Source organism: Phodopus roborovskii, unplaced genomic scaffold (assembly GCF_943737965.1).
Source record: "Phodopus roborovskii unplaced genomic scaffold, PHOROB, whole genome shotgun sequence".
In the NCBI taxonomy this organism is placed as follows: Eukaryota; Metazoa; Chordata; class Mammalia; order Rodentia; family Cricetidae; genus Phodopus; species Phodopus roborovskii.
The window spans coordinates 7,939,638-7,952,925 of NW_026126549.1; the positions used below are offsets into that span (position 1 = coordinate 7,939,638).

Here is a 13,288-nt window from a genome sequence, read left to right on the forward strand (position 1 = left end):
CTGTGAAAATGATGTTCAATAAGAGAACATACTTACCATTTTTAAGTTCATTGGCCATTCTTTTCTAGATCTTGTAAAGTTTTCTGGCCACTAGTGTTTCCTTTATAATTCTAGAAACTTGCCATCTCATAATAGTCAAGGATAAATTGCACTTTAGTCCAAACTTATCACTGCAAGTACATTCCAGGTGAAGTTAAAGCTTTGTTCAAGAGCACCATCTAGCGTTCACACTTAGCATCAGCAAAACAACTGAGTTCCTTGCATAGTCTGCCCACTAGACTCAGCTGTACATAGAAACTTGATAAGCTGTGGAGACATCTTGGTCCTATTTCAAGCTGACATAAAAACCACGAATATGAAGCCTAGATAGTCATATTTTAAGGGAAAACATCTTGGCTAATGGATCCTCTACTTCTGTGGCACGAACGTCAAAGACAGGAAATCTACATTACACTGAAAATAAAAACCACAGAGCAGAAGAGTCCAAGTTAATAAGAAAAATGAAAACTGAGAAGATGGGAATGCAACTAGCACAAGAATCTGTTACTGTCATATGCATATGTGACTATGATAAAATATTTGGATTGTATTATCATAGAATGTCTGCTTGAAAATAAAACACTAAAACTGACTTTTGCATGATGGTTGGGTAATACCTCACTTTAAAGGCTCAGGTTTTGTCATTAAGTTCAAAATAAAGATCAATTATATAACAAGCATTAGAAGATAGGACATTGAGACAATCTTAAAAAACAATGCTGAGGTGGGAACATGACTTACTTGTAGTCTGAAAACCCTGTTGGCAGGGGAGATGGCTCTTGCCAGGCATGGCTCATGACCTGAGTTGGATCCCCAGAACCCATGTAAAGGTGGAAGGAGAGAGTCCATTGCATAACTTTGTCCTCTGACCTCCACAGGTGTTGTTCACTAACACACACATATGACACAAACTTATAAAATATACAAGTTCAATGAGAATTTTAAAAACATTTTACAATTTAAAAAACAGCTATAATCCCAGCTCTCAGGAAGTTAAGGCAGGAGTATTTGAGTTTGTGTTAAACTTGGGATGCACAAAACAAACAACACAACCAAAAAGATGGACTTTATCAAAGGGAGTAGATTTTTATAAGAAGCTTTTTATTTCCCCTCTTTTAAGAGACAACTGTGTTATAAAAGGTAAATACATTCCAAATTATGTTTAGGTATATGTAGCAAAAGGCTATGCTTATGTTACAATAGCACCATCACTGTGAGCTCAGGCTGCTAATATAACTCATGGTTTTGAATTCCACTTTAAAAGGTTAGGTTTCTGCACTGAGAAGATAAAATTCCATTGAGAAATGTGATAATTTTATTTTACAATGTGCACTTACACACATACAGAAATAACTCTCCACAGGAAACATGAGGCTTTCTTATTAGGAGGATGAACTGTTCCCAATTCCTTGTTAAAGAGGTAAAGAAATACCCAAAGGACCTGAAAGTTGAGTAGCTAGGCTGGGGAAGTAGATCACAAGAGAGCACTTGCCTAGCTTGCCTAGCATGCCCCAGGCCTCCTCGGTTCAATCCACAGCTCCGCAGAACAAATGAACATGTGAAACAAAATCATTCCACGGCTAGGTGTTTTCATATCTATTTTCTAAACTTCAAAGATTAGTTTTAGAACAACACAGACACCAATCAGAGAAATGGCAGATGGAGGACTTTCTTAAGAGACTGGAGATTTAGAACTGATTTGAGCCATCAAAGATTGGTAGAGTCCTACAGACACAAGACTGGGGTGGCTTGAATAGCAGGGTTATTATGCTTTTCAAACTCATTTCTTTTTTCCCCCTTTTCTATATTCTTATTTAAATTAGAAACAAGCTTGTTTCACATATCAATCCCAGTTCCTGCGCCCTCCCTTCCTCCCCTGTTCCCCCACCAAACGCCACCCATCCCCTTTCTGCTCCCCAGGGAGGGTGAGGCCTTCCATGGGGGAATCTTCAAAGTCTGTCATATCATTTGGAGCAGGGCCCAGGCCCTCCCCCATGTGTATAATAAGCCGAGGGAGTGTCCCTCTATGTGGAATGGGCTCCCAAAGTTCATCATATATTAGGGATAAATACTGATCCACTACCAGAGGCCCCACAGATAGCCCAGTAATCCCAACTAACTCCACATTCAGGGAATCTGGGTCAGTCCTATGCTGGTTTTCCAGCTATCAGACTGGAGTCCATGAGCTACCTCTTGTTCATGTCAGCTGTTTCTGTGGGTTTCTCCAGCCTGGTCTTGACCTCTTTGCTCATCACTCCTCCCTGTCTGCAACTGGATTCCAAGAGTTTGGCTCAGTGTTTAGCTATGGGTGTCTGCTTCTACTTCCAGCAGCTACTAGATGAAGGATCTAGGATGGCATATAAGATAGTCATCAATCTCATTTTCTGGGAAGGGCATTTAAGATACCCTCTCCAATATTGCTTAGTTTCTTAGTTGGGGTCATCCCTGTTGATCTCTGGAAATTTCCTCAGTGTTAGATTTCTCTTAAAACCCATCATGGCTCCCTCTATTATAGTATCTCTTTTCTTGCTCTCCTTTACTCTTTCCCTGACTCAATCTCCCTGCTCCATCATACCCACCTATGCCCCCCTCTTCCCCCAACCCACCCTCCATGCTCCCAATTTTCTTGGAAGACCTTGTCCCTTTCCCCTTCACCAGGGGACCATGTATGTCTCTCTTAGGATCCTCCTTGTTTCCTAGCTTTTCTGGTGGTGTGGATTATAGGCTGGTAATCCTTTGCTCTATGTCTAAAATCCATATAAGAGTGAGTACATACCATGTTCCTCTTTTTGTGACTGCAAATGTCAAGATTCCCTTGCCACCCCCCACCAATGAGTAGTACTCCATTGTATAAATGTACCACATTCTCTCCATCCATTCTTCAGTTGAGGGCCATTTAGATTGCTTCCAGGTTCTGGCTATTACAAATAATGCTGCTATGAACATAGTTGAACAAATGTCCTTGTTGTATGAATGTGCATCTTTTGAGTATATGGCTAAGAATGGAATTGCTGAACCTTGTGGTAGACTGATTCCCTGAGGAGTTGCCATACTGATTTCAAAGTGGCTGTATGAGTTTGCACTCCCACCAGCAGTGGAGGAGTGTTCCCCTTTCTCCACATCCTCTCCAGCATAAACTGTCTTTGGTGTTCTTGATTTTAGTCATTCTGAAGGGACTAAGATGGTATCTCAGAGTTGTTTTGATTTGCATTTCCCTGATGCCTAACGATGCTGAGCACTTTCTTAAGTGTCTTTCAGGCATTTTAGATTTCTGTATTGAGAATTCTCTATTTAGTTCTGTACCACACTTTTTAATTGGATTATTTGGTGTTTTGGTAACTAGCTTCTTGAGTTCTTTGTATATATTGGAAATCAGCCCTCTGTCAGATGTGGGGTTGGTGAAGATCTTTTCCCATTCTGTGAGCTGCCATTTTATCCTTTGCCTTACAGAAGCTTTTCAATTTCAGGAGGCCCCATTTATTAATTGTTGATCTCAGTGTCTGTGCTACTAGTGTTATGTTCAGGAAGTGGTCTCTTGTACCAATTCATTCAAGGGTACCTCCTACTTTCTTTTCTAAGAGGTTCAGTGTGGCTGGATGTATGTTGAGGTCTTTGATCCATTTGCATTTAAGTTTTGTGCATGGTGATAGATATGGATCTATCTACATTATCTACATGCCAGCATCCAGTTATGCCAGCACCATTTGTTGAAGATGCTTTTGTAGTGAGGTAGTCCTTCTGTAGCACTGACCACGCCCATTGGGGGGTGGAGCGATGGGCGGAGGTGACCTGAGGAAGGAGGTCGGAGGGGGCCAGGAAGGCACTCTCTCTTTCTGGCGTGACTCGGACAGGAGAGGATCGGGTTGAATTTCCTGGTGTTCATCTGTCTAGGTTGTAAGTTATTTCTCCCTGAATAAACATCTATTCGGCCTATTTGTTTATCCTGATCCTTATTTACCACAATATGCTTTCTTTTTTCCATTGTATAATATTAGCTGCTTTGTCAAAAACCAGTGCTTTCAATTCAAGTCCATTGGTCTTCCCGTCTATTTCTGCACCAAGCTGTTTTCAGGACTATAGCTCTATAATAGAGCTTGAAGTCAGGGATGGTGATACCTCTGGAAGTTCCTTTCTTGTACAGGGTTGTTTTGGCTATCCTGGGTCTTTTGTTTTTCCATATGAAGTTGAGTATTGTTCTTTCAAGGTCTGTGAAGAATTGTGCTGGGATTTTGATGGGGATTGCATTGAATCTGTAGACTGCTTTTTGGCAAGATTGCCATTTTTACTATGTTGATCCTACCTATTCAAGAGAATGGGAGATCTTTCCATTTTCTGGTATCTTCTTTAATTTCTTTCTTTAAAGTCTCAAAAGTCTTATTATACAAGTATTTCACTTGTTTGGTTAGCATTACCCCCAAGATACTTTATGTTGTTTGTGGCTACTGTAAAAGGTGATGTTTCTCCGATTTCTTTCTCAGCCCCTTCATCATTTGTATTTAGTAGGGCTACTGATTTTTCCTTTTTTTTTAAGTTAATCTTTTATCCTGCCACTTTGCTGAAGGTGTTTATCAGCTGTAGGAGTTCCTAGTAGAATTTTTTGGGTCGCTTATATAAACTACCAAATCATCTGCAAATAGTGAGAGTTTGACTTCTTCCTTTCCAAGTTGTATCCCCTTGATCTCCTTTTGTTTTCTTATTGCTCTAGCTAGAACTTCAAGTACAATACTGAAGGGATATGGAGAGAGTGGGCAGCCATGTCTTGTTCCTGATTTCAGAGGAATTGCCTTAAGATTCTCTCCATTCAGTTTGTTATTGGCTGTTGGTTTACTGTATATTGCTTTTATTATGTTTAAGTATGTTCTTGTTATTCCTGATCTCCCCAACAACTTAATCATGAAGGAGTATTGGATTTTGTCAAAGGCTTTTTCTGAATCTAGTGAAATAATCATGTGGTTTTTCTTTTTCAGTTTGTTTATGTGGTACATTGATGGATTTTCCTATGTTGAATCATCCCTGCATCTCTGGGATGAAGCCTACCTGGTCATGGTGGATGAGTTAAACTGTCATTTCTTAAATATGGAAAATGTCTAATTTAGCCCACATGAAACTACACTTAACTACACCTGGAAGGATGTTGTTTTTATTTATTTTTTTTTTTGAAAAGCTATTGTTTTATTTTTGTTGTTTTTAATGTAGCAATCGAATTATGGTAGTGGCATGAAAATTGCAGAAAGTTGAGACAGAAAGACCACAAGTTTGAGACTAACTCAGGCTAAATGGCAACTTCTAGTAGGCTGGGTTATAGTGAGAGATAGTGTCTCAAAGGTGGGGGTGGGGGAGGGGGGACAACACACAGACAGCAGAGCAGCCAGTAGGTTATTTCCTCTCTTACTAGTCAGCCTTCTTACTGATGTTTCACACTAGAACCCCCCCCCCTCCAGTCTGCTATCTTATAAGGAAAACATCAATTCTCTTACTATCATGATAGGCTTAGAATTATAGCATCTACTCAATAGAGAACAAAACATTCTACCCTAGTGATTCTGTTAGCATCATTACTGTCTGTGTTACTATGAACAAATTATGACTCCTCTGGACCTCTCCATCTTTATATAGACAATGATGGGATGTATGCATTCCCAACCTGACCCCTGCTTCCTAAATACTTCCTCTGATAAGAAGAGCCCAATGCTTACTAGTCTAAACACACACTACTAAGATGCCAGCAGGGTATTTACAATTCCAGAGTGGAGTGGCTGACTAAGTATTTACAATGTCCTTCAGTGGATACATGGCACTTTAACAGAGAGGCAGCACTGAGACCCGAGAGCCTGTCTTATCAGTCCAAATCTATCTTTTTAACATCTGTGCAAGGATTCAGACACAATATTTTTAAGTATTTGTTCTTTGATAATTTTAATTTTATAATTATTTTGATCATATTTATGACTCCCTCTCTTCCCTGACCCCTCTCAGATCCACCCCCTTTCATCCCCCACCAACTCCACTTCCTTTTTTTCTCTTTTTCTGAGACCTGGTTTCTCTGTGTAGTCCTAACAGTCCTGGAACGACCTCTATAGACCAGGCTAGCCCTGAACTCAGAGATCTGCCTCTACCTCCTGAGTGCTGGTATTAAAGGTATGCACCACCACCACCTGGCTTTAAAAAAAAACAAAAACAAAAACAAAAAAACCTGGAATTCAATTTGTGCTACCCGTATAGTCTTAGTGTGGGGCCATCCACAAAAGAAAGTTTTAAAAGAACACTGTCCTGTCCCTCTTCAAGAAGTCACCAACTGGTCTTAGATCCTCACTTAGAGGTAAGAGCTTATGAGCCCCTCCTTGACCTTGTACAGGTCCTGTTCAGGCAACCAGAGCCTCAGTGAGTGAGTTTGTGAGTACAGCAGTCCTGTTATGCCCAGGATACCCTAGGCTCCTAGTGTGCGTACTTGTATGTCTTAGTTATAGTCTCTGAACTCTCCAGTTTTTGAGCTTTTGTTTTAACCACTTTCTACCCCATAAAGAAGTTTCTCTGACAAGGTCTACCATGCTGACTCTATGTTTTCAATTTATCACTTAACCATATGTGAAAGGCAGACTTTTAGTCAATGCTTATACAGGCCTCCCTTTATCATTTTACTACTACACAGCATTTTTAACTGGGTCATAGTTTACTTAAACATTTTAGTTTTGATGAATACCTCTTTTATTTCTAATTTGTTACTATAAAAAAGCACTTTTAACTCATTTTCTGAAGTTACAAATTACGACATTTGTGGTGATTCACCATTTATGTATTTGTGTGTATGCACACATGCGTGTGTAGGACCACACACATTCCACAGCACATGTGAGAAGGCCAGAAGACAACTTGCCAAAACTGGTTCTTTCCTTCTATCATGTTGAGCCCTGGGGATCAAACACAGGTCATTGGGCTTGGTAGCAAGTATATTTTACCTGCTGAGTGACAAGCCATAACTTCAGGTCATCTGAACAATGTTTATATTTTGTAAAATTGAAGATACTCAGTGTACTTCTTTCTCTCAAAACATGTCAACTTTAAGTTATGAATTTTGGAGATTAAAAACTTTAAGTGTTAAGAAACACAGCAACTGACCAAGAGAAATTTTCTAAAGATGAAAAAACAATGGCTGACAATAAGAAACAAAGAAAATCCTAAAGGACTATTCATATATAAACATCAAATACGAACAGTGAGTCATTAATGTAAGCACATACAACACAGTGTGCTGCTGTATTTGTATCAATGCACTTGCTATGACTAAGTTGCTTTCTCAAGAGAGGTTAATGCCAATACTAGGTATGTGTTATCTGCACAGAAGGGGTGCCAAACTACAAGAGAAACAAAGATCTGTAAAGTATACCAAGAGTACACATACATTCTATAATTTGCTAATCTCAAGCATGTCATACCAAGAACTGCTAAAAATAAAATGCTAAAAACTCACTCACTGTCTTCTGTGGGAAGGACCTGCAAGGAATAAATCCACTCTATTATATCATCTTTGTTCACCACATCTAAGGAATCCAACATATCCAGCCCCGAGAGTGCAAAGAATGCAATTGTCAACCTAAAAGGGAAAAAAAAAAAAAAAGTAAAACATCACCTTAACTGTCAAACCAGTGAACTACTTCTGGCTTAAACCCAGAACAAAATAAAACAAAACATCAAAACAAAAAATAACAAAAACCCTCATTCTACTTTTAAATAATTTAAATCCATCCCTCCACCTTGTCAAATAGGAAAACAAAACAAAACCCCACAATTTATTCTTAGTAATCAAAAAGTACCAGTCAAACGTTTAATTTTTAAGAAAGGGACATTTGGAATCATGAACCCAACTCAACTGCAGGGTACAGGAATGCATTGAAGTTTGAAAGTGTACCACTTAAAGGCTAAAAGCATGTATGTATTTGTTGTGTGTTCACGTGTCTGTGTGTATGCCTGCTCGAATGTATACACTGTTAGATTTACTTTTGTATTTTTAATTAGGGGTGTTGGAATTGGGTGGGTCTTATGTTTAACTAGGGGTCCAAGAATGGAGTCATGTGAGGAGACTTCTGAGTGCTGTGAAAAACTACAACAAAGACTCCTATGATCTCAGTTTCTTCATAAACACAGAATTGTTCTTGGATTATATTTTTTCATGGCCTTCCCAGGTGTAGTGGATAGGAGTGTGTTTACTTCAGATTATCCATTATGACTGGCTATTGTTATTTGTTCATATGCCTCTATGAAGAACACACTCTGCAACTTGCAGCCTGCCCATCACAAGCAGCTTCCTCTTGTAATTGGACACTTTACTCCTCTTAACCTTCAAAGTATAAATTATTTGATGCTCTGAATAAACTTGGTTATTGGATGAGACTTTAGTTCACCTCATTTATTGGCTCCATCCTCCCAGGTCCCACCACCATTGAGTGGTAAACCAGGGGTGTGTGTGCCCGTACATGTGGGTTTGTGCACAGGGGTGCAGGTACCTGTGGAGGGAGGCCAAAATGAACCACCATGGCTGTTGCAAACGGAACATTACACATGCTTCACTGAGTGTCCATCTCTCCAATGCCATCTAGTTCTTCCTGTAGCTGCTTGTTTAACATTTAGAAGACTGCAACTTGATTTGTACAGAGCCCTACCTAAGATCTACACCAAGATGGCTTTACTGCTGAAGATACTCGGAAGTCCCAGTCGGAAGTGGTTATTCTAGAAAGGTGTAAAGCAAGGGTTTCAAAGCTTGGGGACCTAGTCAGCTCACACAGAGCAGTGCTTCCAAAATACTGTCAAACCCTTACTACTTCCCTCACAACACACTACTCACCTGCCTCAGGTCAGTATAACCAAATTCTCTTTATCACTGCCAAAAAGTTTTTGAAAATTTTGTTTTTGTTGATATAAGAACAGCTCTTTGGTAAAACAGTAAATAATATACTTATTTACATGATGCTAGTGCCATTTGAAAAGGAAAACTCATTTGTTCTGTAAACATAAATGTGGTGATAAATTATTTGAAATTTATTAAAGCTTTCCCGAGGGTTCAAAATGCAAAGCTAGCTACAAGCCAGAGTCAGACCTTTAGTCCCAGGACTGAAGAGACAAGAAAACGGATCTGTTAATTCAAGGCCACACTGAAATACATGAAACTAATGCAGTCTAAAAGAGAAATAGCTCACACACAGGTGATCTCAGCACTTGGAATCATGCACATTTAATCCCAGCACTTGAAGTATACAAGATAGGAACAGATATTCAGTCTGGGGCAGTTTGATCTCCAGCCACATTCAGGAATCAGTCTCCAGCTACACTGAGTTCAGGACAGCCCTTTCATCCTGAGGTAGAGGTAGCAGCTAGTGGCCAGCTGGCTCTGATCTTCAGCTTAAACACCAATATCTGTCACTGGGTTTTTATTATTCATATTACACATAAAAACCACAACTCTCACCTAAAAGGGGTTTAGACATAGTTTATTCTGGAGCCAAGTATAAGTGATTATGACCCAGGAATACATATTTAGGTAGGTTACCCCAAATTTCATATTCCAATGTAGTTAGAGTTTGAAGTTTTTAAAGAAGCAGAAGAAAGTCATAAATTAAATCACTTTTCAATATATGGTGGAAATATTAGGTAGATGTCAAAGACTAAGGCAAAAGGAGGAAATCTCTGCTACAGGCCTCTTATTTATTTTCTGACATTCTTAGCCTTTTTGGTTGGTGGAAGTCTGTTAGCACACTTTTAATGTTTTAATCTATTAGGAACAATGATGTTAGGTCAGATACAGAGGTGGGCACAGAATGGCCATGAAGGGACTGAAGATAGACTAAGATATATTTTGATTGGCTCTAGACCTGCAACATCCCAACCTCCCAACAACCACAGAAGTTAGCCAGTCTTGGAGAAGTACCAGTGGAAGGTGTGGATGTTTCAGGAATTCTGCTCCACAATCCCTAATTATCACAGTACAAGAAACTAAAATGGAGTAATTTTACAAAAACACTGGATCAAAAATATTAGTAGGTGTCTAAATATATAAGCCAACATTAGCCCAAGAGTGAGGTGTTTTGGCCAGTGTGGCTGCACACACCTACAGTCCCAGGACTCAAAAGGAAGAAGTAGCCTGCGAGCTTGAGGCCTTCATGGACCATACAGAGAAACTTTGCTCCTGTAAATAAACCTAGGCTGCTTTGTATCAGTCAGTAATAAGAACACAAGCAACTTAAAATCAGTATGAGCCACAAAAACAAACTCAAAACCAAAGTGAAATAAAGACAGGGGAAAAAGGGAAAAGGAAACACTGCAAACCCAATATATTATTGTCATTTAAATGAGGTTTTAATGACCCACAAGAAAATGAAAAATTATTTTTAAAAATTCTATAGGAAGGGCTGGACAGATGGCTTAGCAGCTGAGCACACTTGCACTGGACCTGAGTTCAGTTCCCAGTACTCACACTGGGCAGCTTTCAACCACCTATAACTGCAGCTCCAGCAGATCTACTGCCCTCTTCTGGTCTCCACAGGCAGTTGCACACACATGCATATATATTTACATAGGTACACAAATATACACACATAAATAATAAATCTTCAAAAACTCTGTGCAAATGTGATGCACTAGATGTAGGGGTGAAGACAGCATCTCCTAGACAATACACTGAGGTGTTAAATATGCTCTAATATATAATGGTTGGTGTGGAGTGCTATGATTATGTCACAGTTATTTAATGGATTATGAGTTCAGACAATTTTTACTGTTAGGTTATGAGCAGAAATTATACTATGTACTGCCAATATGTACTACACAATGGGATTTTGAAAGTGCAATCACAAACCTTTATTGATAGCCAGGTTAAATATCACTTCACTTTATCAATGGTGCAAGTTTTGAACTTTCTTTCTTTCTTTCTTTTCTTTTATGTTGGGATTAACCCATAGCCTACAGCATGCTAGGAAGTTGCTTTACCACTGCCCCACATTCCTATCCCTGGAAATAGTACTTTGGCGTGTAGGCGTAGTACATAAAGTGCTGTAGCAACTCACGCTGACCAATCAATATCTATGGATAAAGGAAAGAGAACAGACAACAGTTCACTATTTCTTTTAAAGAATCGATTCATCTTGGAGCGTCAGATATGGCTCCCTGGCTGCTCTTCCAGAGGACTGGGACTCAAGACCCCGGGCCCACATGGTGATCCACACTGGTACCATCAGTTCCAGGCCCCTTTCTGCTATCCACCGGTACCAGGCACAATGCGGGCAAAACACCCATACACATAAAATACAAAAACTTAAATGCTTTAAAAATTCTGTTCATCCTTTAGGGCTCAGGACATAGACAAATATTTGTTTATGGCCTTTATATGCCAGCCACCATCTTAGGTCCTAGTGTAATACTGCCCTATAAGACAATGCAAATGCTGAAACTAAAAGAAACAGCCAGCAGCTAAAATGTGGTGGAGAACTTGAAATGTGTTGGCTACTAGCCAAATGTGACTATTGACAATCAACTCAAACAAGGCAGCTCTGATGTTATACACAAGACAGAATTCTATTCGACAAAAAGTTACTAAGCAAACCAATACGTACAGGTGGTAGTCAAGAAAAGCTTCTCTAGAGAAATCTGGACTACGGTGCATTGCTTGTCATTTTCTTCAGAAAGTCTGCATTAGTGGACAGCACTGAACACTACTCAACGTGTTCACCTGCCTTGTTCAGCTGTATTCCACACCTACCAATTAAGTATCTTTTGATCGCATTTGCAGAAGTCATCCATAAAAATCCCCAAACTGAACCAGTCACCAAGTGTTCAAAATGCACCGGAAGCTCCTAATTCAGAAAATATAGGGGACACCAGGGCAAAATGTGTTAACTGGGCATGGTGGCTCATGTCTTTAATCCTAGCACTTGGAAGGCTGAGGCAGCAGTTTTCTGACCAGCCTGGTCTACACCATGAGTTCCAGGCCAGCTAGGCCTAGATGCTGAGATGCTGTCTAAAACAAAACAAAAACCAATGTTTCTTAGCACCCAACCCTAGGCAGCTCTTTAGCCTCGCTCTAACACACAAACGGCGCACATCAAACATGTTTCCCTTCCGTTTTCTCAGTTCAACTTCTATAACAGTCCCTTAACCTCTGCCAGATGTCAAATATTTGTCAATTCCAGCCTTACCGTGTGTGTGCTTCATGCAACACTGAACCCTTTAACCCTATTATGTGATTAACTATTCCTCGTGAGTAAACTTCTAATCACATCTTAGTAGAGGGTTTCCCTGTTCAATTGAGAGTTAAGAAGGGCAGGGCAGGGGCGACGATGGACAAACGGTTTGTGTTCTGCTTCTGAAAACGTTAAGAAACAAGTGGCTCGCAGGATGTTAAGGGAGTGGAAAAGGAAGCTCACAGAAAATGGTTGGGAAATGAAAAGAGGCGGAACCAGGCAGGAGATCCCGAAAGTCCTGGGCTTGGAGCTCCACACATCTCCCCGGGCACAGGGAGCAGGTGCCAGCGGCGATATCAGGAGGGGGACTAGGCAGTGCAGAGAGGCGGGGAGCCCGGGGCCCAGGGCGGCCAGGGCCGGGCCAGCACCGGGGGATATAAGGGCGGCCGGCCCGGCGGCAGCGCACCCCGGGTCCCGGCTGTTTGGCCGGTCCGCTGCGCGCATCCCGAGGGCCGCCATCGCCAGCCCCGCCGCGGCAGCCTCGCCTTACCTGCTGGTCTCCAGCGAAGAATAGCGCTCCGGCAGGACTTGGAGGCAGCGCTGGAAGAACCGCACGTGCCGGTCCCGCAGGAAGTCCAGGCGCTCTCCATCTCCGCTCCCCGCCAGCCTCTCGTCCTCCGTGGCCGCCATGCTGCTCCGGAAGCGACACTCGTCGCGATCCGGAAGCAGTTGGTGGCAGCGCCAAGTCAACTCCAGCATGCCTCCCTCAGGTGTGCGTCCGCCTGGCGCCCGAGCCCGCCCGAGGCCGAGGCCACGAAAAACTCAGCACTCGGCCCGCCTCGTCCCTCTAGGTTGGAGTCTTTCCCACTCAGTCCCAAAGTTTTAGAAAACGTACTCGCGTCTTGTAAAAAGCAGTTTGCAAATACCTTCCTAAGATTTTTGTTTGTTTGTGAAAATGACAGAGTGAAACCCATCTCATGTGCTAACCAACACAATTTAAATCCTGGCCCCACACAGCATAAGGGTGTGAGATCTGGAAGTTTAATTTTGCAAAGACTCATTGTTGGAGGGCCACAGTTTTA

The 13,288-nt window shown here is 41.2% G+C and overlaps 1 protein-coding gene across 1 annotated transcript in view; it reads right to left on the bottom strand.

Annotated features, from left to right (window-relative positions):
• Pggt1b (protein geranylgeranyltransferase type I subunit beta) overlaps positions 1–12,977 on the bottom strand; it is a 39,659-nt gene extending 26,682 nt beyond the window's left edge. Inside the window, exons 1-2 of the mRNA XM_051200800.1 lie at positions 12,757–12,977; positions 7,512–7,630 (exon numbers count right to left, since the gene is read on the bottom strand). Of these exons, the coding sequence (XP_051056757.1) occupies positions 7,512–7,630; positions 12,757–12,965 (328 nt within the window). The 5' untranslated portion in view covers positions 12,966–12,977. The remainder of the gene's footprint in view (positions 1–7,511; positions 7,631–12,756) is intronic.
• Between the last annotated feature and the right edge of the window lie 311 nt (positions 12,978–13,288).